The 27,939-nt window shown below is 43.9% G+C and overlaps 2 protein-coding genes and 2 long non-coding RNA genes across 12 annotated transcripts; 2 read left to right on the top strand and 2 right to left on the bottom strand.

Moving 5' to 3' along the window:
- Nucleotides 1–3,106, bottom strand: SOCS2 (suppressor of cytokine signaling 2). 4 transcript variants are annotated; one of them, XM_082241053.1, is made up of 3 exons: nucleotides 3,003–3,106; nucleotides 2,047–2,302; nucleotides 1–466 (listed from the first exon to the last, which is right to left on the bottom strand). In XM_082241053.1, exons 2-3 carry the CDS (start codon nucleotides 2,171–2,173, stop codon nucleotides 9–11), a joined length of 585 nt encoding a protein of 194 aa, XP_082097179.1. In that variant the 5' UTR covers nucleotides 2,174–2,302; nucleotides 3,003–3,106; the 3' UTR covers nucleotides 1–8. The 4 variants fall into 4 exon arrangements, 3 of the variants coding, with proteins under 3 accessions (XP_082097179.1, XP_082097177.1, XP_082097178.1); XM_082241051.1 differs by lacking the exon at nucleotides 3,003–3,106 and adding an exon at nucleotides 2,685–2,810; XM_082241052.1 differs by lacking the exon at nucleotides 3,003–3,106 and having other exon boundaries at nucleotides 2,047–2,657.
- A 207-nt stretch (nucleotides 3,107–3,313) lies between these two features.
- LOC309542306 lies at nucleotides 3,314–19,469 on the top strand. 6 transcript variants are annotated; one of them, XR_014224174.1, is made up of 5 exons: nucleotides 3,314–4,097; nucleotides 12,125–12,185; nucleotides 15,561–16,124; nucleotides 16,640–16,811; nucleotides 16,847–19,469. It is a non-coding gene; the product is annotated as an uncharacterized lncRNA (long non-coding RNA). The 6 variants fall into 6 exon arrangements; XR_014224175.1 differs by having other exon boundaries at nucleotides 15,556–16,124; XR_014224176.1 differs by having other exon boundaries at nucleotides 3,314–4,274.
- A 131-nt stretch (nucleotides 19,470–19,600) lies between these two features.
- MRPL42 (mitochondrial ribosomal protein L42) lies at nucleotides 19,601–25,195 on the bottom strand. The gene is made up of 5 exons (XM_082241058.1): nucleotides 25,067–25,195; nucleotides 23,641–23,704; nucleotides 22,580–22,664; nucleotides 21,628–21,791; nucleotides 19,601–19,764 (listed from the first exon to the last, which is right to left on the bottom strand). The coding sequence occupies exons 1-5, from the start codon at nucleotides 25,173–25,175 to the stop codon at nucleotides 19,719–19,721; spliced, it is 468 nt and encodes a 155-aa protein (XP_082097184.1). The 5' UTR covers nucleotides 25,176–25,195; the 3' UTR covers nucleotides 19,601–19,718.
- On the top strand, nucleotides 25,094–27,749 carry LOC309542302. The gene is made up of 2 exons (XR_014224162.1): nucleotides 25,094–25,182; nucleotides 27,543–27,749. It is a non-coding gene; the product is annotated as an uncharacterized lncRNA (long non-coding RNA).
- Nucleotides 27,750–27,939: the final 190 nt, after the last annotated feature.

The following is a 27,939-nucleotide window of genomic DNA, read 5'->3' as shown; positions in this document are numbered from 1 at the left end:
TGATATATTTATATCCGATATTGATATTCTTTCAAGAATTCCTTCAGTCTTGTTGGCAAAGGAAGTTCCTGGATCTCATTAGTGTATCTGTTTATAGCTACCCTACAGCAGTGCTGTAGAGATGAAGTTGAATGACAGAGAGGTTTATTCAAATACAGGTGGACTGTTCCATTGGAAGGCATTTCAGACGCAGTTCTTCTGTCCTTGCACATAAGAACGTAATATTCAATCAGGCGGACCACACTGTCAAACTGCCGGAGCCTTGACCGAACACAGATAATGGAATCCAGTCGGAATTTGCCATCTTGAAATTCTATGCGTAGGTTGGTAGGTCCGACTGACGTTTTTACTGAAATAGTAAGCAGGTACTCAGAGTGCGAGCTGTCTCTGACCAAGAAAGTCCCTTCAGATGTATCTTGTAATCTCTCCTTGGCTTCGACAACATTCAAGTTACCCCAGTACCATCCTGATAAGAGGAGGAAAACAAAGTTACTCAAGTAGATTCCACTAGAAGGACCCCCACCCCTTTCCAGTCACTGCTGAACCAAACACTTACTGGGTGGCCTTGAACAACTCACTGTCTCTCACTCTTAGTGAAAGGGGTCTGTCTCAAGGACAAGAACAATTTTCCTCTGCAGTCCTGCATGTCTCTACTTGAGAATAAGTCCCATTCAACACTGAGGGGCTTACTTGAGTCAGCAGTGTGCACAGAATTGGTCTGCTCAAGTGCTATAACAAGTGACAGAAGTACTTAAGCTCATGCTATCCTGCAATGTGTCTTATTTGATTAACAGTAACTTTAACCCCAAAGTACCCCAACAAAGTTCTGGTGCCTGAAACTATATGCAGAGAGCACAACAGCAAAGCACAATATAATCTTTACAGATGCAGGCATACTTACAGCCAAAGATTCTTCTTTACTTGGGCAAAACAAATCAGGGATGGGGAAACCATCCCTTTCAGGTAATAACTTCCCACATCTTCAATCTTTTTTTAAAACTAAAGAGAATATTTTGCTGTCTAGCTTTTGTAGGAAAACTGTTTTCTTTGTTCGCACAAATTCCCATGACAAGGCAGTAAAATTCTAATCACTGCCCTCTTGAAAAGCCTTTCCTGGAAGAAATGTAGGACATAATAAGCTGAAAGACTTTAAGCGAATATTCTGTCCATGTGAGAGATTCTGCTCCATAACTACACTGAACAAATTAAACTGTTTTCTGCTCAAGACACAGTTCTGTTTCCCCAGAAAGTCTCCAGCGACTCTCGATTCACAGAGAAGGCTACCCAACAAGTTAAAAGACAGCCTTTGAGAGGCACCGTTATCCTTGAAGCAATCCTAATACACAACACCCCGCATAATACACGTCTGTAACCCGAGGTACCACTGTAATCCACACGTATTCACGCCTCCCAATCCGAAACGTGAAAGCCAAGACACAACGAAGTTGTGGCACACCACTATATAAGTTTCTTTAACGCTTAGAAAGGGAGAGTGTGGATTTTTCGTTTTCTTCTCCTTTGCAAAGCCTCGCCCTGAGATCGCTATACAAGATGGGTGGTTTTTTACCTTGCTCCGCTCGTTATTTTAGGTCGCGATTGATCGGAACGAAAACAGCGACGCAGCTTTCGAGGGAGCCTCCTCAATGGCAAAGGGGGGAGGAGGGGGAAGCATTCAGGCTTGCGGGGTATTTTTGACTCGCATCTCGAGCCAAAGCTCTTGCTCTTCCTCCCCCGACGCGCGGCCCCCGAAGTTGCGCGTCCCATTTCCCGATCCTACAGAACGCGCGCAGATGTCGCGCTCGTCCCCTCGGGTACCCGATCCATGTCCGCTTTTCCTCCCAGCCCTTCCCACGCTACAGCCCCGAAGGCACTGGCTGGGAAGGAGGCGAGGAGCCCCTCCGGTCCCCACAGCCGCCCAAGTCCCCTCTTTGTATCTGGCCATTGTTCGGGGAGCGCAGCAAAAGCAGAAACCCCCAGCCTTTTCCGGGGCAACCCCGGAGCGACCTTCACCCCGCCAAGGCCACGATTGCTCCCAATCGGACTTACCTGCGAGCCTCAATTCCCGCATGGCAAACTCCAGGCGCTCCGCCGCCACTGCTGCTGCTCCGGCAGCCTCCCACTGGGGCCCAGTCCTGTCGGGGCCATCCGAGGATTCGTCCGTGCGCAGGGTCATTTGGGGGCTCGAGATTTGGGAGAGGGGGAGGGCGAGCGAGCGAGCGAGCTAGGAGCGGCGTGCCCCGGCCCCGAGGCCCCGGCGGCTGCCCCAGCCCATCCGGATCCCGGCCGCCAGCAACCTGCAACCCTGCGGGAGAGAAAAAGAGCCGGTGGCCGCTTTGGAGCTTAGGAGCGCTCCTGCGGAATCCCGCTAGGCTGGGGCGCCTTGCAGAGCATCCGCTGCAAGGAGAGCGAGCGCAAGAGGTCCTTCCCGCTTCGCCCCGGTTTCCTCGCAGGGGAGGCGGCTCTCCCGCCTTCGGGCAAGCGCTAGAGAAGGTGGGGAAGGGCCCCTCGCCGGTTTCCACCTGGGCCAGACCCGGGACAGCGCGATCGGGCTCCCTCTGGCTGGCCTCAAGGTGCAGCGCCTTCTCCTCGCTTTCCAGGCAGCCAGGCGCGCGGGCTGCTGTCGAGGAAACACGAGGTGGGCGGCCCCGGGGGGGGGGGCCGCGCGCACTCCGGAAAACTCTTACCTCCGCCTGCAAGCGCCGCATGGATTCCCCGCCCGGCCGCCCCGCTGCCCCCTCCTCGCACTGGCCGAAGGCGCTTGCAGCAGCTCGCCTTTGCTTTTGGAAGCCGGGAGGCCAACGCAGGCGCTCAGCCTCGCTTTTGTTGCAAGAGGGAGAAGCGCGGCGCTGGCTGGGCGGAGACGGATCGGGCAGCAGCGGCAGCAGCAGCGGCGGCGGCTCTGTCTCTCTCCAGCCCCCCCCCCCCCCGCAAGCCTGGCTCTCTCGCAGCGGGGGCAGGCAGGCGAGCGCAGGTTATCCTTCTCTGCAAAAGGCTGCTACTACCAAGGGCAGGAAATCTGCATGTGACGCCGTGACGCCCAGCAAACAATTCCCGGCGGGCTGAAGGGATTTTCTCGCTGGCGCGCGCGCGCGCGCTACCAACCCCGCCGCCGGGTAGGGGTGAGGGGGGGGGGAGAGGCAGGCATAACGAAGAGGACAGAATGCACGTGGGGAAACGCTTCAAACACCCCTCCCCCCTTCCCGGACTCGCTGCATATTATTTATTTGCTCTGAAGGAATTGGGGCCGGCAGCTTTCAACGGGGGGGGGGCGGGGGTCCTTGCATGGCTTCTCAGCTCGACAGCAGCTTGCAAACTTCAAAACAAGGAGGCGCGTCGTCGGGAGCGAAGTTGGTGCTCCGCTCCGCCGCCTCCTCCTTGCCCGTCTCCTGCGCCGCCTTCCTTTGCTCCCTCCCTCCCTTCCTCGAATGGTAAAAATGCAAAGGCCGCTTTCCAAGAACTTTCCAGGAACCGCCGTCACGTGACAGCCCGGCTCCTGCGCCTCGGCTTTCAATGGGGCTCGTCTTGCAGCAGCCGCGGCCGCCGCTCCTTTCTCTCGCGCTCTCCTCACAATAGGAGTGGGAGGGAGGGAAGTGGTGCGGTTGCAAAAACAAAACAGAAGCGCCCTGTCGCCCTGAATAACAGCCTCGTCTGCCCGCCCGCCCGCCCGCCCCTGAAAATGGGGGGGGGGGGTTTGCAATCGCTAGGAAGCAGCCATTTCTTCCGACTGACTGGTTGCCAGTGGAAGAGAGTCGATGCTGCAGCTTTTGTTGTTGTTGTCAGAGAGATGTCTGTAGCTATTGAAAGAGAACTGACCGGAGAAACGTGCCAGTGGCCCAAGGGGTTAGTGCATCTGGCTGTTAACCAGAAGGTGGGTGGTTCGAGACCACCCGGGGACGGCTGTATTGCAGAGGGTTGGACTAGATGACTTTGGGAGTCCCTTTCAACTGACGATTCTGTGAAATGTGTTGTACGAAACTGGTTGGGCTAGCTGGAGATATGTGACCGTTCCTTCATCGCGGGGAGCTATGACGAACCTGCGTGTCGATGGCGCGCGAATCTGTTCTGTGTGTACGTGGCAGACGCGTGTACGTACTCTGGTAAGCCACCATTGGCCGCGCAGCTTCTCGTTGCGTGTACACTGCCTTCGCCGAGTACAGTACGTGTGTGCGATTGTGACACGGTGATCGGTTGGGGCTTTTCGTTTGAAAGTGTGCAGTGGCCCAGAGGTGCCGGTTTAAGAGGCAACGAAATCGCTGTTGTTAATGGTCGAATAGGTAATGTGCATTCCTTCAAAATGTGGTAAGCTAGCCGTTTTAGATCTGCTTCTTTCCCCCAGAAGGAATGGGCATGGTGTGCCAATGAGTTTGTACTGGGGAAAATCTATAATCATTTCTAATGATTTGTTCCTGTACATTCACTTGTAAATAAATCCTGTTGAACACAGTGGAGCTTCATTCCAAATAAACATAGGATTTAGATTGCAAAGTGGCAAAGGAAACAACTGATCCATTCTTCCTAGTGAACAAAATGAAATTGCCCATAAGGGGGGCACTGTGAATAACCAAACATTATTCCACCACCTCACCAAGTTTAGTAAAGCCCACAGAATGAAGGCAATTTGTTTCTGTCTTGTTGGAGAATTTAGCCATGTAATTGGCATTGGGCTTGATACTGCATCATATGCATGAACAGTGAAAACAGGTTCCTATAAACACACCATCACTGTTTCCTTTAAGGATGTGTATTAAGAAAAACCTTTTGGCAGCTGCTTGTGGTGGTTTAGAACCTGTAAAAGACTAGGAACCTGTTTTACTAGTTGGTACTGAATGCAGTGAAATATTGTTAATGAGAGTTCTACTCTATAAATTACTATTAGCCACTGAATAATCAATCAATCAATCAATCAATCAATCAATCTATAGTAAGATAATGCCTTAGGCACTGAAAATAAAACAATGGTGTGCTTAAAGCTTTTTCTTTAACTTTTGTGGCGGCAGGAAAGCAACACAAAAAGTTATTGTGATAGAGATATCACATTTATGAATGTGTGGCATGTTATCCCAAGCAAGACCCAGTCATGTTTATGTGGAATTTGGTCCTAGTGAGATTATTACTATTTATTATTTATTAAATTTTTATATAGCACTGTGTCTGTAGATCTTAGGGCAGTTACCAACATAAAAGATGAAAGATACTCTCTCCCAAGTTAAGTGTGTGTAGAATTGCAGCCTTAAACTGCAGCTCTGAATGGTTGTAAATACAGGGTTCAGACTTAGGGCTACATCATACATTAAGCATTTGGTTCCACTGTATTTTTATTTTTAATAGAAAATCCAGGGTGTTCATCATGCTTTACATCTTTCCCTCCTCAGGCTGGCAGGAGGGTAAAGCCAATGTAATGCTGGCCTTGAATTACATTTGACTTTTATTTTACTTAGAAAGCATAAACCCTACCCTTTCTGTGCAATTTAAATTAAACAATTACAAATAAAGAAGCCCCATGGAGGGAGTAAAACAGCATAACAATGGAAACATTTTATTCCATCAACATAAAACCCATCTGCTTCTAGACAATTTGTTACATGGAGATACAAAAATAAAATCTCTTCATGTTTTTTACTAAAGCTGAGAAAATAATGAAAGAAGTGGGCTCATACCTTTTAAAAATGCAGCACCTAGGCTAATTTTGGGATTTAGGGCCATATAATGCCAATTCTGTGTGAGCCCCTCTGATCTGCATTTGGTTCCTATGCAAGGGGCTGGTTCTTAACTTCGCAATTCAGTACTTTCCATGTTTACTTAGAAGTAAGTCCCACTGTCTTTGAGAGGTTTATTCCCTAATTAAAAGTGTTTATGACTCTTAGTGATCTGGGAAGAGGGTACTTGAGGAAGAGTGTCTTTTTTCATGTGTACTTGCCTCCTTAGAGTGCTATTGCCTATCACAGTTAGTGGCTGTCATAGAAAGGACTTTCTCAGGAATGGCTCTCAGGTTGTTTGAGCCAGTGGCCTCAAGAAAGACCATTTACCAGATTTTAGGACTGTGACTCCTTTAAATGGGCTTGTTCAGTTTGATAGGCATTTTATGGTTTATAAATAAATTTTATGGTTTAAATACCTGATCGGTTTTCTTGGTTGTTGTATTCCATTCCCACTTATTATTTTCTTCAGATAGATTTGTTATTTTTAGATTGTATCCTGTTTTCATTTTTGTTCTCCTTTTTGAATTGTTATGTAGAAAAGGCAGGTTTCCTAGATAAATAAGTAAAATATTTATGTGTGCTTCAAACTACGTTGTATCTGTCTGTTGTAAGCAATTGTTATGAATAGGGAGGACTTTGATCCCCCTACGTTTACTTCAAATAATTGGGGTTTGCTTCTAGCTAAGGCCACGGTTCTTGGCTTACTTTCCAGGAAGCAATTCCCACTAGAACTTGTGTCTAAGTAAACATGCTCAGGATCTGGTTTATAAGGATTTGTAGGTGTTAATTCATTTCCTGAACACATCATGTAGAGAGTAATATGTAACTGGCTATTTGTCCAGTTCAAGACGGCTATGGTGGCAAAGTAGAAAACGGCATTGTAGATTTCCATGTTTCTAATTCTAATGCTATATTAAAATCTCTTGCTTTTGACTGAGTTGAGAAAAGTAATTTGCAAGCATATCTGTTTAGAGCACTTTGTCCCATGAGTACATTATTTCTAGCACTTGCTGGTTAAAAGTACATTTTCAATGCACTGGATTCCTATTTACTTCTTTGTTGTCTTCATATTTGGGCTCCAATCTTGTGCCTAGTTCCTTGTGAACCATGAACTTATTTAATGAGCTTACCTTGTGAACTCTGAGCTTACCTCTGAGTAAATTGCATAGGACTAAGCATGATTATCAAATTATGTGTAGTAAACACCTTCTGAGATATATGCACATGTTAAAACTTGTTGCTACTTAAGTATACAATTATGAGATGGATATACCATATAGTTAAGCTATAATTTATTGACATTGGATAACTTAATAATTCTAGTTCAGAAACTTTAGTTTCCCTTCTGGAGGACAACAACTCTGTAAATATTCCTAAGGCACTGCCTACATTTTTGGTTTGTCTTGTACGTACTAGAATCAGTGTCAGCAGAACAGGTCCGTGGGTGTTTTTAAAAATTCAGAGCACAGTTGGGAACAAATCTGTTGTGGAAGACAGTTTCATTTAATATGGCCTAGTTTTAGACTTGAAAAAATTCCCTTAAGCTCATCTGATTCATCCTGAAAAAATTCTGCAATGTATTCCGAGACAAATACATCTTTATTAAGTATTTGTGGTATGTGACTTCATGCAGTTTTTGTTTGTTAATTTTTTTTTAGATATAAACAGAATCTTTAGACTTTCTCTGCCGCTAAATTGCTTTCTCATGATCCTTTGTTTGAATTTTCAAGAAACCTTTTCAGCTTCCTGCTGAAAAGAGAAATATGGGGTCACTAAAAAAGGATTTCCAAAGGGTTATGGGGCAGGCAATAATATAAAAATACAGAGGAAGTTACTCTCCCTCAGATTTAATTACAGAAAAAAGACTCATTAGAGTTCTTGTACTTTGGCAAGTAGATTAATTAATTACCTATTCTTTTATTATGTTCAGCCTCCAGGGAACTCAGAGAGTCTCCCAAGGTTCTCACTTTTTTGGCCTACCATGCATAAGGTAGGTTTGGCAGGGAGAGATTGTGACTGGCCCAAGGACAGCCGGGGAACTTCAAGACCGATTGGGGATTTGGTTCTAGAGCAGTAAATATTCCAGTACCCTAACCACTACTTTATGGGATCTTGCAGTACTGTATTTAATTGAGAACAAAATCTACTTTTCCCCTCTGCAGCAACTGTAGTACTGAAATGCAGAGAACAGAAAGCCTTCCTCTGGAGTAATAGCAGCTGGTGGGTCCAGTTGTTGATGTTTTCATATTTAGTAGGATTATGTGCCAGTGCTTTCAATACTTGTGTCTTGGGCTAGTATTTTAATATGTCACAGTATTTTTTCAAAACTTTTTGAGTTATCCCCCTTCTTTTCCCCTGCTATCCTCACTTCCAAATTGAATCTGGATACTGGAAAATTCAGGACAGATAAAATCAACACAGCATGTAGTTGATGGGATTCACTCCCACAAGATATAGTGATGGACACTAACATGGATGGCTTTAAAAGAGAATTAGACAAATTCATGGAGGATAAGGCTGTCAGTGACTACTAGAAAAGAGGGCTATGTTCTACCTCCACTGTCAGAGGCTGTAAACCTCTGAACACTATGGCAATCAAATAGGGAAAACTGCTGCTGCTGCTGTACTCAGGTCCTGCTTAGGGGCTTTATACAAGCATCTTCGTGGCCCCTTTGAGGACAACGATGCTGGACTAAGATGGGCCTTTGGCTTGATCTAGCTGTATACTTATGTGGGGAAATGAAGATTTTTTTTGCTAGTAAGATGTAGTCTAATTTTCTGGAAGAAATTTGGTACAAAAATGAAGGAAGTGATGGCAGTGTTTCAATAAGAAATCATTTGGTATCTTAAATATGAATTTTGGGGGGCATAACTGCCATACTGTGCATACTTACCTGGGAATAAGCTCTATTGATCTCAATGATGCTGACTTCTGAATGCATTGGCTCAACCAGTTAAATACATTAAACTATATCAAAGGTTTTTCATCAGCCAGCTGAAATGTAACCTTTGCCTTTTGTTTGGAAATACAAGCGATCTTAAAAAGAAAAAAAGTGGTATCATTTAAATAGGGAACCTGAAGTTGGAATCCATACCAAAGGGGAAAAAAGTGTGCAACCTGATTATTTGCCCAACCTCCTTGTTTGTTTCTATTTCTTTATTGATCCTAGACCAGGGTGGATTTGATTTAAATCAAATCAATTTAAATCACTAGTCAGTAAGACTTGATTTAAATCTTTTTTTTTTTTTTCAGAAAGACTCATTCTTGCTGGTATAATCTTAATATTTACAACCAGATGAAGGTTTCATTTTTCGAATAATAAATTTTAAAAAATAATAGATTTTTTTATAAAAAAATCATTGCTTTTTATCCACCTTGCCCTAGACCCTTCCAGATTAGAAAACAACTTTCAGTTCTGACATTTCTCAGTGACTGCAAGGATTGTAGACTGAAAGTGAATCAAGCTCCACCTTCCATTCTCCCAGTCTTGTTTTTAACCCGAGTTCTTGGCTCCAGTTTATTAACATAGATAAGATAACAAGCTTTTTCTAACCTACAGAGAGACTGGTTTGATTCCCTCCCTCTCCACACCTTCTGAAGGGTGTGGCCAGTGCAGCAAGGGCCCTGGTGAGTGATTTGATGGAAGCCTGGCTGCAAATTTAACCACACTTGCTAGGGCAGGGGGTCTCAATTTTGGGGGGGCCCTGGGGTACATTTGGAAATCCAATAAACTGTAGACAGACACGGCAAAATACCCATCTGGCAGAGGAAGAAAAAACAGTAATGCTCAGAATCACACACATACTGTACGCCAATAAAAAGAAAACAAACCCGTAAGCCAAACACATATGTACCCGAAACAAATATACACAGACCCAAAACAAAATAGGTGATTTCCCAACCCCCTAAGCAAAAAAACCCCCTCAGTCTAAATATTTGTTAGGGTCAGGAGGCCTTGGTGAGTACCAAGAGGTGTGCCCAGTGGCGTAGCGTGGGTTGTCAGCACCCGGGGCAAGGCAAGTAATTTGCGCCCCCTAACCCGTGGATTTGCGCCCCCTAACCCTAACCCCCAGATGTTGCGCCCGGTGCGGTCGGCCCCCCCTGCACCCCCCACGCTACGCCACTGGGTGTGCCTGAGGGGGCCACATTGAACTCAGGCTTTCTTCTGAATAAATTTGGTTAGGATTGTACTGTCAAACTGGTAAACGCCTTCTAGCAGTGAGTTACAGACTGGATGAGAGTAAAAGCTTAAAACACGTTTCCTCTTGTGCCCCAAATTGAAATTTGCCCTGTTCATTGCAAAAATGAAGATTCGGAGAACAGGGTTACATTCAGTAAGCTATGGGAAGGTGTAATATGTTTTCTGACAAATGGAAGACAATGTTACATAATTAACAGTGTGTTGAATTTGGACTACAGGGGACCAGAGTTGAGATCCTTGAGAGGGAGAATACAAAGCAACACATAAATGCAGTGCCTTTTTTTCTAAAATAAAAATAAAAATGTTAAGGGGTACTCTCATTTTCCTACTCATATTGAAATACTGCCCCTCAGTGAGGTCAAACTTAGATTCGCAAAATATTTAGGGGCATGCATATCCCTGCGTACCCCCTGAAAAAAGCACTGCACAAATGCAAACTTTTTCCGACTCCTTACTGAAAAGAGAATATGCATGCTTGTACTTGAGACCCTTTTCTACTGCAGTATTGCTGAGGCTCTTCACATATTTTCTCACTTAAGCAATATTTTTTTTTTGTAACCAAAGTGGCATAGCAGAATGTGACAAATAACATGACAACTTTACTGTTTTTCCTGAAAAAAAGTATGCCGATTAAATTGAACACATGAATTTGCCTTATTCTGAAGGCCAGACTAGATGCAATATTTAAAAATACATCTTTGCATTAACATGCAAATTGTAAAAAATGCAAATAGAAGGGCTGATAATTGGGATCATCGTAGGCATAGCAGTTGCAGGGTGTGAGTCTAACCCGTTCCTCCCCTGCTGTGGTCCTAACAAAAAATTATCCTGCAACATTGCCGTTTCCAATGTGCTTGCAGTATTTATTTCCCTGCTGTATTTTGAACTCTCTGGATACTCTTCAGTAAGCAATTCTCAATCTGTTTCCCCACCTTAAAAGAATGCTTTATTTGTAACTACAAATTTAACGCACAAGTTTGTTGTGAAACAGAAAGCAACTAACTAACTCTATGCCTATCTATCACACGGATGAAAGATGGGGTTCCCAGACTATGGCTGCATTTGTTTATATCTGGAATTATTTCCAGTCTTGAACTGGCCATTGAAATCTTATGTTTGCCTAAAAATGGGATATTATGGGGTGGGGAAATTTTATGTTCGTATTTGCTTTAGTACATATTGGCTTAAGGTTATTCTGTATATCTGATGGTTTGACGAAAACTTGTTTTTTTGTGTGTTTTTAAAGAAATCAGCAATTCTGAGAATTCAGGCAGAAAATGAGTAATTCTGAGAATTCAGGAAGTGTGCTGCCTGCCACTCCTTCCTCCATTTGAGCCAACACAGACTTTGAGACTCGGATCCCAACAGGTTTTACATAATGGCACCCATGCAAGTCTAGCTCTGTGTGCCAGTGTCAACTATTATGGTGGGGTGGGAGGAAGTATCCCTGCCTGCCTTCCCCATGCTGCTTTCTTTGGTCTTGGAAGAGAAAAACTAGCACTTAGATTTCAACATAGTATTTCTCTCCTTCCTGCTTTCAGCTCAGACTTAGCATAGGAAGACCTGTTTTCTAGCCCTGCCACTGGATGGGCCCTTCTCCAATTAGAACATCGGGAATGCCTGGCAAGAATAAACTTCAGGAATACTTGGCTGCGTTGATTTTTCAGTCACCTTTATTTCCTTGGGCTCTTTGTAGCTCAGTTCCCCGCCCTGCCCCCCCCCATATACATTGTTCTTGGGTGTGAACATGCCCATGCAAAGGTACAATTAGTTTGTGAGACAGCATGTGGCTTAGCTTACGCTGAAGTTATATAGCCATGCTATAACATCAGAATAATTATATTGCAATTCCTTGATGTAACCACGCAGTGTTGCTGCAGGAATGTTGCTCTTGATTATAATGATGATAAAATATATTAACTAGATTTAGTTGATAACCTGAGTTGAACCTGAAGTCCAGCAGGTATCTTCTTAACTCCATTTTATACAATTCTGGTATAGAGTTGCCAAGGGCTAAAGCATGGTGTCTATTGAGAACCATGGCTAATGACAATTTTCACTTTACAACAGAAGTACAGACTGGGGGGTGACAGTATCTTACTCAGTCTTTAAAGGTGATGGTCCAGTTGGAGGAGTTGCTTCTCTTCCTTAACAACCATTTTGGGGTAATCCCAGACACCTGCTAGGCAAGAATTTGAATCCACACCTTTTTATTTTGCTCAGAGCTGGGACATGGTTGAAGAATATGAAGAAGTGGAAACCTACAAGGAATTGTTGGAGGCAGGTGAGAGAAATTACTAGTTTGGTTCCTTATGGAATTTATGCCATACTCTTCAAAAGGTGAAGCTTTCAATAAAGCAAAAGCATTGAAATTCTATCTTCTGTTTTAATTTATTGAGTTTATTAGCCTTAATGCAGTCCATTACCCAGGAACAATTTATATGTGCATTAAATTTTGTTACCTGCCTAATAGTGTGCTTCTGTAGAACCAATTGAAAAGACAGTGGTATTTTCGCTTCATTTCTGCACCTGCTAATTATAATGTACAACAGATTAAGGTTTATTACACCTGCTCCACCCACTTAACAATAAACAAACAATCTAGCCTCTAGATGGGGAAACAGGAATATCAGGTTTAAGCTTGCTGATGGCTGCAAAGCATTTTAGATGCAATTAAGATAATAAAATTGTGAGGGAAACCTGTTGAGGCCCTTGTACTCCTGGCTGCAATCTGGTGAATGAAGAAGGACTGCTTGTTGCTATCTAATTCATTTAACCTAACTAAAATGAGAGAGTGAAACCAACATTTTGGTAAGGACAACTGAATTTGTAGAAAACTAAGGAACTACCATCGGTGATTGTGTCATTTTATCATATTTACTCAGATGACCCACTGAGTCGGTGGAACTTATTCCCAAATAAGTATGCATTGAATTTCAGCCTTTTAGCCCTGTCCCACACAAAAAGCAAGCAAAACCATGGGACCCTGGGACAATGAGAATGCAAAGCGTGTACCCGGAATTGGTTTGTGGTCTTGTGTTCTTCAGAAAAGAAATACAATTTTTATTCACGGATGCTTTCAACGCATATACAATTAATTACATAGCACCCACCCCCAACATTTTCCCATGCTAGTGTAACACAATGCAAATAACATTTAAGTATCCCTAAACTTTTGAAAGACCTATACCAGTGAGACTGCATTTCTGCTTTTTGTGTGTGCGATGGATTGCTGTTCATTACTGCACATTAAAACTTCAAATATAAAATCCAAACTTAGTCCATGCACAGAGGTTACATAAGTGCTAACTTTGTGGTTCAGTAGCAAACTACTATCTAAAATATAACTTTGTTTTAGGTATTCTATCGTTAGCTTATTTGTGGAAGCAACAGCGAATGAGCAAGCAGTGTTCCCAAATATATGAACAAGGCAGTGAAATGGTTCAAGCTGTTATACTGCAGATATATGCAGTGGCCTCTCTCTGTGGTTTTTGTATAATGAAAAGCAGCAGAGAAAGCCTGGAACCAGAGGGTGGTATTCTATTAAGTTCTACTCAACAGTATACCCACTGAAATTAATGAACCTGCCTTAATTAAGCCAATTAATGTTATTTATTTATTTGGTGCATTTATATCCCACCTTTTCCTCCATGGGGCTCAAAGTGGCTTACATAGTTCTCATGCCCCTCATTTAATCCTCACAACAACCCTGTGAGGTACCTTAGGCTGAGAGATGGTGACTGGCCCAAGGTCACATAGTGAGCTTCATGGCCAAGCAGGGAATTGAACTCTGGTCTCCCAGGTCCTAGTCCGACTCTCTAACCACTGCACCACCACTGAAAAGATAAAAGTTAGTTGAATACCACCAAGAGATTCAAGAGAGATGCTTAACTCTTTCTTCTCCAACCATCATCTTGCTCAGTCACTCCCCAAGCTCCTTTCCCACTGCTGGAGAATACAGGCACAGCTCATTTGAGGAGATTAGATAGATAGATAGATAGATAGATAGATAGATAGATAGATAGATAGATATGGGCGAGGTAAGTTGCAGTTGATTGGGAAGAGGTTTGCACTCCTTTTGTCAGTTTGTTTTAAAAAATCTTCCACTCACCCCCTTTTTGTAGTGTCTAAATGATTGGGTGTTTTAAGCGCATTTAACTGCTGCCATTGCATTTCATTTGATTCTTACAGCTTTGGGGGGAAGTGAGCAATTATCGGTGCCAGAAAGGCTTCTTCCACGTATTGAAAAGTTAAGATTTGTTTGAAGTGAAGAATGAAAACACTACTGTAGTAAGCTAAGGGATTGAGAATACTGTACACATAAAGCCTCACATTAACTGGAAATATCAGCATAACTGAGTACATATGCAAATCATAGGGGCGGTAGGCCTGCTTCTATCTGCAGTAGCCAGAGAGCAGGGGCTCTTGCAAACCCTAACAAAGTGTTTTGCTGTGTGTGCAGGGAGCAATAGTCTGATGTTCCTGGGGCAGACCATAATGATCTGCCCGCCTCTGCTGTAGCCAGTACACTCATGGAGATGTTTGGTACTGTTGACTGAAGCACCTCAACACTCATGCACTTTCCGTATCCAATTAGTGCAGAGCTTGGAGCCCTCTTCTGTTCATAACTGAAATAAGAACAGCCACAAAATCTGTCTTTCTGCCGTGGGCTGAAATATTTCCTGCTGTCAGTAAATAAACATATTGCTGGATTGAAATGTTCAAGTCTGGTTGTGTACCAGTTAGAAACACTTTCACCAACTCTCAGGGTTCACATTTTTTCATAAGCAAGCACTCTCAACTCACCGAATAATGCTTTTTCTAGATGGAAAATGCACATAAATACCACAAGTTCATCCCAAGGTAGTTTAATAAAAAAGTACGTTGCTGGTGCTCTATAGCAAATAACAATGGCAAGACCATTATTTCCATTTGCATGGCTGTAAGGGACTACCTTGTGGCGGCTTATTAGCATAGCAGTGGCTTTCAGCTTCTTTTGGTTTCCTTTAGCTCCTTATGTTTCTAGCTGCCCATTTTGTATTTGTAGCCATACACAGCTTCTCAGGATTTATGAGTAATGTACACAAGTGGCAAATGACACCCTGTCACTGCAGAATCTGGTGTCACTTTGATGCACTCTGGAAAAGAGAGGTCTAGCTCATTGACAGCACAATCCTATGTGTCTACTCAGGAGCAAATCTAATGTAATACAATTGGGCTTATTGTCAAGTTAACATGTATAGCATTACACGTATGTTCTTGGCCACTTCAAAGCTATTTTAAAGCAGCTTGTAAATGTCTTTTGATTCATCTTGCTTGTTAAACTGAACTTCTGTAAATAATAAGAGTATTAACATGTGCCCTATTTTTATCTTTACATCACCTCCTGCCACTCTTGACTTGCAAACAAAGAGAGAGGAGCTATTCAGTTCTTCCCCTTCCTTTCAGAGAACCAAGACAAACACATAGTTGCACTTAGGTACCCTTGTGCCAAATTATTCAGAAAAGTGTAAAACGATCCAGTATTATAGTTCCTTTACAAACTGCTTAACTTTCCTGGTGTACCCACTCACGTTTCAAATTTTCCTCAAATTGTTGATAATGTCTTCAAGTCTTCATTTTACTTCTCTCTCTACCCCCGCCCCCCATTCTAGTACAGTGGTACTTCGGTTCTCGAACAGCTTGGTTCACGAACAACTTGGAACCCGAACACTGCAAAACTGGAAATAGGTGCTCCGGTTATCAAACTTTTTTTGGAAGCTGAACGTGCCCTGATTTGGACTTCACTGCCTGGGGGAAAAGGCGCCCGCCATGGGAGGCCTAGCAGGCTGCACCACAACCCCAAACCCCCATGAGGAACACTTACCTAACCAGCAGCGAAGTCCAGCAATGAACTCCAGGTAAGAAAACAAAGCACCGGCCCTTTCCCGGCCCTCACCCCACTCCCAGCTGGTAGCAAGGTGTGTGGCACCTTGCCAGGTAAGCCTACCCACTCAGTGGGAGGGGTTGAATGGAAAATTTTGGGATTCTGCCTTGTTCCTTTGTTTTTGGGAGTCTGTCTTTTGCCTTTGTCTCTGCCTTGCTCCTTCATTTTGGGGACTTTTGGGGGACTCTGCCTAGTGCCTTCGTTTTGGGGAATGTGGAACCCAGTTCAGCTACTGATTGTGTGACTGCAGAAATGGATAAAAGCCCCCCACCCAAACAATGACTATCATCAGTGCAGGTAAGAATTTTTTTTATTTTTTTTTTATCATCTACAATATTGTCTTTTTTATTTTATAGTACAGTATATTGATTATTAAGGTGGCGCTGTGGGTTAAACCACAGCGGGTTTAACCCACAGCGCTGTGGGTTAAACCAATCAGAAGGTCGGCGATTCGAATTCCCACGACGGGGTGAGCTCCCGTTGCTCGGTTCCTGCTCCTGTCAACCTAGCAGTTCGAAAGCACGTCAAAGTGCAAGTAGATAAATAGGTACCGCTCCAGTGGGAAGGTAAACGGCGTTTCCGTGCGCTGCTCTGGTTCGCCAGAAGCGGCTTAGTCATGCTGGCCACATGACCCGGAAGCTGTGCGCCGGCTCCCTCGGCCAGTAAAGCGAGATGAGCGCCGCAACCCCAGAGTTGGTCACGACTGGACCTAATGGTCAGGGTCCCTTTACCTTTTATATTGATTATTGCCTTCATTTTATGGATCAATGGTCTCATTAGAAAGTAAAATTCATGTTAAATTGCTGTTGTAGGGGTTGTTTTTAAAAGTCTGGAACGGATTAATCCATTTTGCATTACTTTCTGTGGGAAAGTGTGTCTTGGTTTTGGAACGCTTTGGTTTTGGAACGGAGTTCCGGAATGGATTAAGTTTGAGAACCAAGGTACCACTGTATGTAGTTAAATTATAGGTAAGTAAAGCTGTGGGTTAAACCACAGAGCCTAGGACTTGCCAAGTAAAGTCTTGTCTAGCAGTGCCCTCTGCTGGTTGAGACTGCAATGTGTAATGGTAACATCTATAATCAGGAGTGGTTACAGAATAGATTCATTTGTAAAACCAAAAAGAAAATGCCACTATCATGACATTGATCTGCTCCCATTTTAATATTCCTTTCCTTTCCAAACACTTAACTGAAATAACGTATTTTGTCTTTCGTAATTTTAGTGCTCTGGGTAACTTGATTCTTTTTTTCTTCCAAAAGTGTACAAAACCATTTCCTCTGGTTTAATGTTGCTATTTTAGTAGCTGCTTTCTGTACGTTTTATCTTTTTATATATTTTACTTACTGTGATCGGTTAACCTTACTATTGATGGCATGGAACCATATATCTTTCCTTTACTTTTCAGATCTGAGTCACCAATTCCCTCATGCCACTTTAATTGAAGTGATGAGGTACAGTTTAGTCTTAGTCTACCTTTCACATACTTGGGGAACTCAAGCTTTGCATGCATTTATGCACTTGGTTTTCTGCTTCCAAGATTAATACTTTCCGAGGACACGCCTTTCCTCTCCAAGCCACCCAAAGTCGCTGCTTGGAGCAAATGTTGCTTCAATTCTTCCCATCTCCATAGGCACCTGGGCAGCAGATGGCATGCTGGTTTTAATCAGTGAGAGCTGACTCTTTGACAGTGCAGATTAATGGTATAAATTCTCTTACGTTTCCCACCCCCCAAATACTTGTAATGTTTCCAGCTGCCCTAGACAGATCCCACCGAAATGGATTGAGATATTTTTCTAGATCATGTCTTCAACACCTTTCTGTGAAGAGGCTCTCTGGGACATAATCTGTACCATCAGAGGAGCGGATATGTGCCCACCATCCATTTGGAGTTGCTGTTGCCCTACTTTGAAGAAGATGGCTACAAGTGTAAGCAGAAATGGTACAAGAGCATCTGAGAGCTCCATTTAATTTCCCCAACATTAAGCCAAGTTGATGCTTTGGGGAAACTTAAGTCTAGGGACTTGGGTGGCACTGTGGGTTAAACCAGAGCCTAGGGCTTGCCAATCAGAAGGTCGGCAGTTCGAATTCCCACGACAGGGTGAGCTCCCGTTGCTCTGTCCCAGCTCCTGCCAACCTAGCAGTTCAAAAGTATGTCAAAGTTCAAGAAATAAATAGGTACCGCTCTAGCGGGAAGGTAAATGGCGCTTCCGTGCCCTGCTCTGGTTCGCCAGAAGTGGCTTAGTCATGCTGGCCACATGGCCCAGAAAATGTACACCGGCTCCCTCGGCCAATAAAGCAAGATGAAAGCTGCAACCCCAGAGTCGTCTGCGACTGGACCTAATGGTCAGGGTTCCCTTTACCTTTACCTTTAAGTCTTGTAAGATGTTCCAAGCCAAATCATTCATGTTATTATGCAACGTTCCAGTTATGCAGGGAATCTGGGCATTCCGTGCCTACAACATATGAACAAAAATCTTGCAAAACATGCTAATTACTTTCCCATTATTAAAGACTGGGACGCGAGTGGCACTGTGGTATAAACCACAGAGGCTTGGGCTTGCTGATCGGAAGGTTGCCGGTTTGAATCCCCGCGACGGGGTGAGCTCCCATTGTTCGGTCCCAGCTCCTGCCAAGCTACCAGTTCGAAAGCACATCAAAGTGCAAGTAGATAAATAGGTACCACTCCGGCGGGAAGGTAAATGGCGTTTCCGTGCGCTGCTCTGGTTTTACCAGAAGCGGCTTTGTCACGCTGGTCACATGGCCCGGAAAAACTGTCTGCGGACAAACGTCAGCTCCCTCAGCCTGTAAAGCGAGATGTGCGCCGCAACCCCAGAGTCGTTTGCGACTGGACTTAACTGTCCAGTCAAGTACTGCTGAGATTAGATAACTAAGAATTGAAACTTGAAATTGCTTTTTCCCCTCAATCCCTTTTTCATTTTGTATTCTATTACACAATGAGCAAGAACAATCTTCTGCTTTTCTCTCTATCCCACTTAGTAAATGATAGTTTTTTGACTAATAAAATATTTAAATCAGTAAGCAAAGAGCTGAAGTTCCACACTGGTTTTTTATAACTAGTTATTTTTGTAAGCCAAACTGGGAGCCCAAAGACTTAAGAGATAAAACTGCCTCAAGGGTTGCAATCTTATTGCTGTGTGAGTGAAGTTCTGCTCGCAAAACACGAGCCGTTTCCTCCCCAGCCCCCAAATCTGCTCCTTCAGAGCTGATTTCTGTGCATGTGGGGAGCTGGAAGAGAGTAAATTCTGTTGCGTGAGCAGAGCTACAGCACTGGATGTAGGCCAAATTCTTCAATCCACATTGTTTAGCTGGGAAAACTGCTAATCAATAACATTCAGTAAATTATTTCTGGAACACAGCTTTACTAGAGCTGGTTAATTCCAGTAGTAGGCATAGCATGAATGTTCCACACAGGCATTACTTGCCATCATGACTGGCGCTGGAGGCTTAATGTTTCTTCACGTAAGTCTTTGTGGTCATCAGGTTTCACTTATTTAGTGTCAGTCTCCTAGAAGTCTGAGGCATCCAGTTCTGTTGGCTATGCATTTCCTTCTTGATCTCTGGGCTCCTCTGCTCATCACAAGTCTCATCAGAAAGTTGCCTTGGATTTCAACCCCGTTTAACACTCATTTCAGCTGCAGCATTGGCCTTGTTTTCCAAGGTCTGCCCTAGTAGGAACTGTTAGTTCAGTCCTTGTGCTCTGAAATTAGGCCCAGCAAACCAGCACACAGGAACGGGCGAAGGCACAAAGCAAGTTTGAGTTAGAAAAGTACTTTAATGACAACCTAACATATATATACACTTTCAAAGCAATCTCATCCACTTAAGTAGTCGCTTGCCCCGACAGCAACGACAAGGTGACAAACATGGTGTTCATCTGTCTTTAGGGGTATTGGTTTTCTTGCGTCTAGTGTGGTACCTTGAAGAAAAAAAGAGAAGAAACACATTAAAATGTATTTTGTCATACATTCAGTCATTTGAATACTCCATTTTAAGAGACCAGTGACTGTCATGTTGACACTGTGTTTTGACATTACAGTTATTATACCTTGTATGTATTTGTCTGCCCAATACAAAATAAAAATCAAGTCTTCTGTAGTGCAAAAACTTTGTTTTGGTTCTTGGGCAAATCCAACTTCCAGCAGCACACAAAGGATGAAAGTTCCCTAGGAGTCCTATATCCAATCCTATACTCAGCACAGCATCAGATTGTGTCTCTCTTGCTAGCTGTGCTAGAAAAGAGCTTGATCAAGACTTCTGCTTCTATGCTAAACTACATCCACGGTGGCTAAACTGCAGGACTATATGGCCAGAGACTGCTACACACAATTCTAGGGGATGTGTGTAGCACAGGAAAATAAGAAATCCGTTTACTACCTGGTCCATCCAGCTCAGTAACATCCACAATGATTGGCGGCAGCTCTCCAAGGTTTTGGATGAGTCTATTTGGGAAACGGCGTTTCCGTGCACTGCTCTGGTTCGCCAGAAGCGGCTTAGTCATGCTGGCCACATGACCCAGAAGCTGGACGCCGGCTCCCTCGGCCAATAAAGCGGGATGAGCGCCGCAACCCCAGAGTCGGCCACGGCTGGACCTAATGGTCAGGGGTCCCTTACCTTACCTTACTCAAGGCCCCATTACCCTGAGAGCCTGAATAGTTGTGGAAAAAACTATTGGGGCCTTTGTCAAACTAAGGTTCCAGCAGATGTCCTCAATATACTTAGGGGAGGGGGATACTTTGGAATACCCCATATGGAACAGAAATACATTTGTGGATGTAATGAGGTCAAGGATATCTATCGATTTGCTCCTTATATACAATGTCCAGTGGAAATGTTTTCTCGTCTATTCTTAACCAGTTCCCAGGCTGATCCCCTCCAGGAAGTGACAGTTGAACTCTTAGCTGATAAATATCTACAAATTACTCATCTGGTAGCCAAATTTGGTCTTGCAGCTAAGAAGCTCTGCTCCAGCTATGTTAATGCTTGTAATCTTATATTTTATGTTGTAAACTTTTATGCTGTAGACTTTTATAGACATGTTATCTTAGAGGAAAGCCTTGTTTTCACCCTCTACTGTTCATTGTGATACTTCGAATGGGTACGAACTTTTCTATATCTTTGAATAAGTATAAATAAAGGTATGTTAAAAAATACAAAATAAAGGAATTCCTGCATTTTTTTTTTAAAAAAGCAAGTTTGTTTTCTTGTTGGTAGGGCTATAGATGACTGCCAAACATAAAACTGGATCAGTATTCATGCCTGCATGAATTACATTGTTTGTTTATACAAAAAATAAAATAAAAATCTTATTGGTAGGACCAGATGTGTTAAATTGTTATCAGTAATTCTCAACATAACAAACCATTCCATAAATTCAAGCACCGTGTTTTCTAGCCCATTTAGGTACTGGGATATGCTCAAGTCTTCTCATATGTATCTGGATATATATTTCTCTCTTAAGGTACTTTAATATCAGTTTAGCCATTTAGGCAGGAGCTAAAATCAGAGCAAATGAAAATCCTGGTATCTTACCAAAAATAGCTTTGCCCCAACTATTCTGGAGGATTGAGGGAACCTCTGAAAACATGGAAGAATGAACTGGAGGCTGCTGGGGGAGGAGGGAATCAACAAAAGTTGCTTTCCTCCCGTCTGCTAGCAGGAAAACCCTTCTGTGGATAAGGGGCCTTTCCATCTGCAGAAGGCAAAGTCTGGATCCAACCCAGTCCAGGTTCTGCAGTACTCGTCACCCTCCCACACAATTAACAACCTTGGAAATACTTACTGTCCCACAGGGTACCAGCGGTGCTTTGTTGTGTAAAACATTTTACTAAGTTCCTCAATCATAGGACCTTGCTGGTTCTTGAAGTTCTTTCCATCCAATCTAGATTTCAGCATTTGATCATGTGTTTCTTCTCTATAATCCAGTGGATCTAGTTGTGGAATGGGCTGTCAAAAGAAAACTGCCCCAATTAACAAACTAAAAAACCACCCCCCCAAAGAACAGTTATGAAATGTGCAGGTGTTGCTAGTTTTAGGCGGAATGTAATTTGCCATTTTGCTGTATACATCGTTTAAAACCCCACCCCACCCCACCCAAAGATTACAGCATGCTGAATCCTGGCCATTATGCTGTAGAACGAAAGCGAATACTCTTCACTCCAAACAAATTTATCAGTCCTATTTTTCTCTAGCTCTTTTGCCTGCCACTGTTCTGAACCTTATATGGGAATAACCTCCCCCTCTTTTGATCCAAGCAACTTCTGCTGGAACTAAACTACTTGGAAGAGCTCATTCTCACTACTACTTGTGCATTTCTGGCTTCTAATTATCCATGAAATGTAGACTGCAGCCTCTTTTCTGTTGGCTCTGGGGGAACAGCTACTGAAATAGTGCTCCGCTTAAGGGAACAGAATTTAAAGATGAACATAATCTAGATATCTGGCTCACTTTGGGAAATAACAGCAAGGTGAAGTGATGCATGCAGTCTTGAAAAGGGCTGAAGACTAGGGTGTTCTGCTGACCTTGTATATATTGCCACAGATCTGAACTTCTTGGTGATCAAGCTGAAAATTTAAGCTATGTTAAGTGTGCCAAGCTTAAGTTTTGAGCACAAGCCTACTTTTAAATCACATTCATGGTAAAGGATAACCACCAAGAAGAAAACTGGAAGGGTACCCAAAGATGAGTTATGTTCTGATAAAATCAGGAATATAATTTTTTGCAGATTCACATACTCTTGTGTGCTCATATGGAATGTCCACTGAAGGGTGATAGCAAACAATAGTTTTTCCATCCGATGTCACAGCAAGTTCCACTTTGCTAAAAAAGGAAAGAGATGACATTGGACAAGGCTTTTTCCTTCTTGTTTTAACTAAAATGTTTGCATAATTAAATGAAATAATAATTTTAAAAATCCAGAATAGAGGCGAGACCTCAAGAAAAGATTTTTATACAATATTTAAATTGATCTAAATTTATTTATATGATTTAAAGTTGTTCTAATAGACCAAAAATGCTGTTTAGCTGTCCAGAAAGTCAGAGCACTTGTTTTCCTGTAGTATAGTCCTTTGAAGTATGTAACCTTTGGCATGCACTTTGGCATCAGTCTTTCCACAGTGAGTAAGCACTGTTTGGGTTTCCTCCTCAGTTCTTTGCAACCAGAATATGCACTGACGGTACGTGTTGTCCAAACAATCCTAATGAAATTTCTGACTTCAATATCAGTTTTTCTCTTACAGCAGCATTTTTATGGAGCTACTGACCACACTCATAAACATCCAAATTAGTGATCTTATTAGACAAAGAGCGTAGAGACCTTCATTTATATTCAAAAAATCTGTGGGTAGAACAATACTAAATACCCAAACTAGGGCTGTTGAAGCCAAGTTCCTTGACAGCAAGCCCAACTAAGCTGATGTCCTAACGAGATGTTCAGCCTGATGCAAGAGAAAAGTGATTGCTATGAAAGAAGTGCATAGGAACAGTGCACAGGAAGCTGCCTTATACCAATATACCTTATACCTCAGTCTTCTAGAATCTGGCCAGCAGCATCTCTCCAGAGTCTAATACATTTTCAGCAAGTCTTCATAGCTCTACAAAAGCCCAACTCCACTAAAATAATATGTTTTCTTTTAATGAGAAATGAAAACAGATATTCTAAAATTCATAAATTATTCCAGCAGTAAGAGTGGACTGGCAATTTTGCTACTTCTAATATAGCAACTGACATCCTGGTGTCTTGTCACACACTTGTGAAATGAACTTTTGAGTTAAATCTGAATGGCTTAATACATACCAGTTATAGTCATCAGGAAGAGCTGAATATGTAGATTTGGGACAAGCACAAAATACAGATGCATCTGAAAATATAAGAGCCAAGTAAAACACCGGAGACAGAGAACAGCACAATGCGGGTTTCCTTTGAACACTGCTGAGCATAAAGTGGTCATTGTAACAACTCACAGTACTAAACTAGGGATTGGAACATAAATCAATGTGAAGACATGTTAAGTTAGGCACCCCCAAACTCAGCCCTCCAGATGTTTTGGGACTACAATTCCCATCATCCTTGACCACGGGTTCTCTTAGCTAGGGAAGATGGGAGTTGTAGTCCCAAAAATCTGGAGGGCCAAGTCTGGGGATGCCTGTGTTAAGTTATCTCACTTTTCAAAGCCTCTCCCCAAGCGATGTCCCTCACTGGCACTGCACAATATTTACAGGTGTCAGACTGCTTTGAAAAAAAGCAGTATGACACCACATAACCCTATAGATAGAGGCATATGGTATAACAGAAGAACTACACAGCTCTGCCTTACCCTTCTTGGTTGATAGCCAAGTATTCTTCCCTCCCCCTGCCCCTCCTGCAGACTGTTCAATGCAAGGGAGACCCTTCCCCAGCTTCAGGTGCCACATGGCAGAGTTGCCACTCGATACGCTGCAGATAAGAAAAGTAAGTCCAGTGCTGCTTTGCCACTTCCTCTGCCTCTATTCTCCAACCGGTGTCACTTTAGAAGCAGCCGCCATTAAAAAAGGGAGAGAGAGAGAGGAGAAAAGACGGAACCCACCCAAATTAGGTAAGGCTGGGCAAACACACACACACACACCCTTTGGGAAGCTGGGTGTGTATGCCATTCTGCAGCAGCACACGGTCCAAACTCTATGACAGTATTCCCTAACCTGGTGCCCTCCTGACACTGCTGAACTACGACTCCCATCAGCACCAGCAGTGTACAGCTATGCAGCTGGAGGGCAGCAGGTTGATGAAGGCAGCTCTATGCCAAATACTCTGGGAGAGATGGGCAGGAATAAAGGGGAGGGCTCTACTTTTCCATCCCCCGGCATGTACTATGCCATTGCAGGTTTTCCTGGTTATTGCTCCTCCCCTCCAACAGAGCGATTGGGCATATAGTCTTCCTTCTTGCATGTCTGTCAGCCAGCAGCACATTTCTCCAGGCTCCCTGGACACAGACTCAGGCAACAAGGCTTGAATGGGAAAAGAAAGAAGCTTCTCTTCTTGTACTACCCGAGTGCTGCTGAACTGCCTTTGCTGCAGCAAAGCTGGCTCAGTCATGCTGCTCTTGAGTGGAGACACAAACTCTCTTTTCCCATCTAGAACTACAAGCTGCTTAGCTCCATGGTGATGGCAGCAGCAGCAGCAGCCACCTTCTGTGTGTGCAAAGCAAGATCCCACTCCATTAGAGTTAAAAGAGAATCCAACTTACTAGGAGACAGAACTTGCTTGGTGAAAGCTGCCAAACGCGCCCATGCAGTCCTCGACAACACAGCCCTTCGTGATGCTATGGCCATACTAGCAGACAAAACAGCTGTCATCTGCGCAGTTCAGTCCGTCACTGTTTGGGAATCAGTTTTTTTGTCAGGAGATTAGTCAAAATGTATTAGATCCACAATTTGCAAGTCACCTTGTACACATTTCAATAGCTCTTCCAGGCTTTCACTGTTCAATTTTTCACTATGCAAAGTCTTCTCCATCTCCGCCTTGCTATTTCCCTATGACAGGTGTGGGGAACCTCAGGCCCAGGAGAACAATGTGGCTTGGCAGGACTCTCTTCCTGGCCCCCAGAACTCTCCCCCAGCGATGACTATTGCTTCACACACACACACCCGGTGTTTTTGGTTGGCTAAAACGCATCCTTGACTGCTTGTGTGTATGGAGAGGTGTGTTCAGACCCCTCTCTGAAATTCTGGAATGCCACTGCCACTCTAGTCCACACTGAGTTAGATGGATCAATGAGTCTAACTCAGTATAAGGCAGTTTCCTCTGTATCTGTGGCGTATGAAGAAAACTCTGAGATATGGCTGGAATGTTAATTGTTACAAAGGTAAGAGTCACCTTAATTTCTCTGCTCCACCCATTTTGTGTCCTAGAGTCCACCAACCACTTTCATGAGACAACCAATGGATTGCCTGAAAAAAAGCTTCCCACCCCTTCCCTAAAATTTCATTATACCAATTGTACAGACTCTGGAGGCAGTGGTGTAGTAGTCAACCAAGTGCAACTCAGAGCAGACCCACTGGAATTAATGAACATAAACCACGAATTCCACTCAGGAGGTTTACCTCAGCTTTGAGCCCCACAAGACAATGCGAGTGCCCCATGGCTCAGACGCAGCATTACCAAACAATGTTATCGTGAACTGCCTGAGCCATGTGAGAACAGTTCTTTCCTCATATAATTTATTTTTAAATACTTTTTATCCTGCTTTTCTGCAAGTCTGTACATCTCTTCAGAAGTTAATCTCACTGATTCCAACAAAACTGATTCCTAGGTAAGAGGGTACAGGATTGCAGCCTTAAGACAATTAAAAATACAACATAAAAACAGCAAACAGCAGTACAATAATCAAAGGGTTCCAGATACCTCCTTCCACAAATAAACCCGATCTAGCTTGGAACCAAAAGGAGACCAGAACAGGATGATGCACACCCCCCCCCCCAAAAAAATAAAAAACACCTAGCTTGCAGGGCTGTTTAGAGCTGGCTGCCACCACACTCTTGAACAACTTGGCCCCAATTAGCAGCTGGTTGACAGAATGCTGCTCACTCAGGTTCAGCAAGATATCCTTCCCAGACCCTTCTTCAGCAGCAAGATGGTATCATCTATGATGGACAGGTTTGGCTCAGGTGGCAGATTCCACTCCCATCTGCTTCTTGCAGGACTGTCTGTGGCTGCTGCCTGCCACCACTGCGACCCCCTACTATCAAGAGCCTCCCACCAGATATGAAGCAGCAGCAGCACCACTTTTGCAACTACAGCCAAATACTGTTTAAACAGCATTTGCAGCTGTAAGGAAGGGGCTAGCAATGCTGCAGCAGGTTTCTATGTAGTGTGGGCCCAAGTCTCCCTCTGAAGAAGGGGCCCTTTATTCAGAGAGAGGCAGGAAGTGGCCCTGGAGAGGACCTCTACTACCACGGGGTCCCAAGAGCAACCAACGCTGTTTCGTGTTTATTGACCTTCAAAAAAGACTTTAAACAAAGAGCCACTAAACTTTTGTTGCAGCGAGTAACCTTCATGGATTCGTGTGCAAGGCTGTCAACGCCACATATAGGGAATGCGGGCAACGTTCTTTACACTGAATTCCACTGGTTACACCCCTAGCGGCGAGCAAGAACAGTATGTATCCTATGTCTGCCTTGATTTGCCTCAGGCTCGCTTCTGTACACGCGTGTGTGCACTTTCAGATGCAGATCCAGAGCGGCAACTAACCATCCAAGCCAGCCAATAAGTATTTGCCGCACTGGAGAAACGAACCCGGATGATTCGGCCGGTTGTCAGAACGCTAATGTCCAACGCTAGAATTTCTCGGATCTATTTTAAGGCAGGGTGCGGCGGCATCCTTGACAACAGCTCAGCCACGGGCGCTTTGCTCTCGCTGTGAAATCGCTGCTAGGAGGAGGCAGAAGTGAACACGCGCGCCTAATGACCCGACCGGGGCATTCTGCACGTGGGGAAGCGCTTTTGCTTCCCTTCGCCTCCTCATCGCGCCCCAACGGCAGGAAAGGATTAGGAAAGGGGCTTTTCGCTTTCGGCGCGAAGGCGCTGATTTCCCCGGCGGAGCAAGGAGAGGATTCCCAAGCGCCAAACCGGCAGGTAAAGCTCTCCTTGCTCCCCGGCTGCCTCCCCCACTTTCCAGGGCGAGGCGGCCAGGAGGCGAAGTCAGAAAAGCTGAAGGTAGGAAGGAAGCCGCTTACCCGGACGAGCCAACCCAGCAGCGACGGAGGCCGCCGCTCTCGCAGGAACCGTCCGCTTCTTCCTTTACGGCAAAAAGGAACTCGCGAGGCAACGTCCGGGAGCTGCTCCCCTAAGCCCCAAAGCACGTTGGGAAATGTAGTCCTGGCAAGGGCCCTCCGAAGGATGCCCAATTAGAAAGCAGCTGAGGTTTTTAAGACTGCATGTTTTTAATTTTAGACAGTGGGTTGCAGCAAAAATAACAGAGCACGTTAGTCTTTAATTTGTCACAAGACTCTTGCTGGTTTTGCTCTGTTTTTGTTTTTATTTTTAAGGAGCATGGAACTTTCCACCCACACTGATACATAGAACTAGAAAGAGTTGGTACAGGGGCATTTCTCTTCCAGC

The sequence above is a fragment of the Podarcis vaucheri genome (genome assembly GCF_965113315.1).
Source record: "Podarcis vaucheri genome assembly, chromosome: 10".
NCBI classification, from domain to species: Eukaryota; Metazoa; Chordata; class Lepidosauria; order Squamata; family Lacertidae; genus Podarcis; species Podarcis vaucheri.
Note: the sequence above shows the minus strand (reverse complement) of the source record. Positions and strands in the feature narration are given on the sequence as shown.

Excerpts from the sequence above, each read along its gene's own strand:
- SOCS2 (XM_082241053.1), bottom strand. The coding sequence starts at position 2,173 with ATGACCCTGCGCACGGACGAATCCTCGGATGGCCCCGACAGGACTGGG. Across the intron at positions 467-2,046 it reads GCGGGAATTGAGGCTCGCAG|GATGGTACTGGGGTAACTTG; the intron begins GTAAGTCCGATT and ends TCCTCTTATCAG.
- MRPL42 (XM_082241058.1), bottom strand. The coding sequence starts at position 25,175 with ATGACAGCTGTTTTGTCTGCTAGTATGGCCATAGCATCACGAAGGGCT. Across the intron at positions 21,792-22,579 it reads TTCCATATGAGCACACAAGA|CCCATTCCACAACTAGATCC; the intron begins GTATGTGAATCT and ends TTCTTTTGACAG. Across the intron at positions 19,765-21,627 it reads CGCTGGTACCCTGTGGGACA|GTACCACACTAGACGCAAGA; the intron begins GTAAGTATTTCC and ends TTTTTCTTCAAG.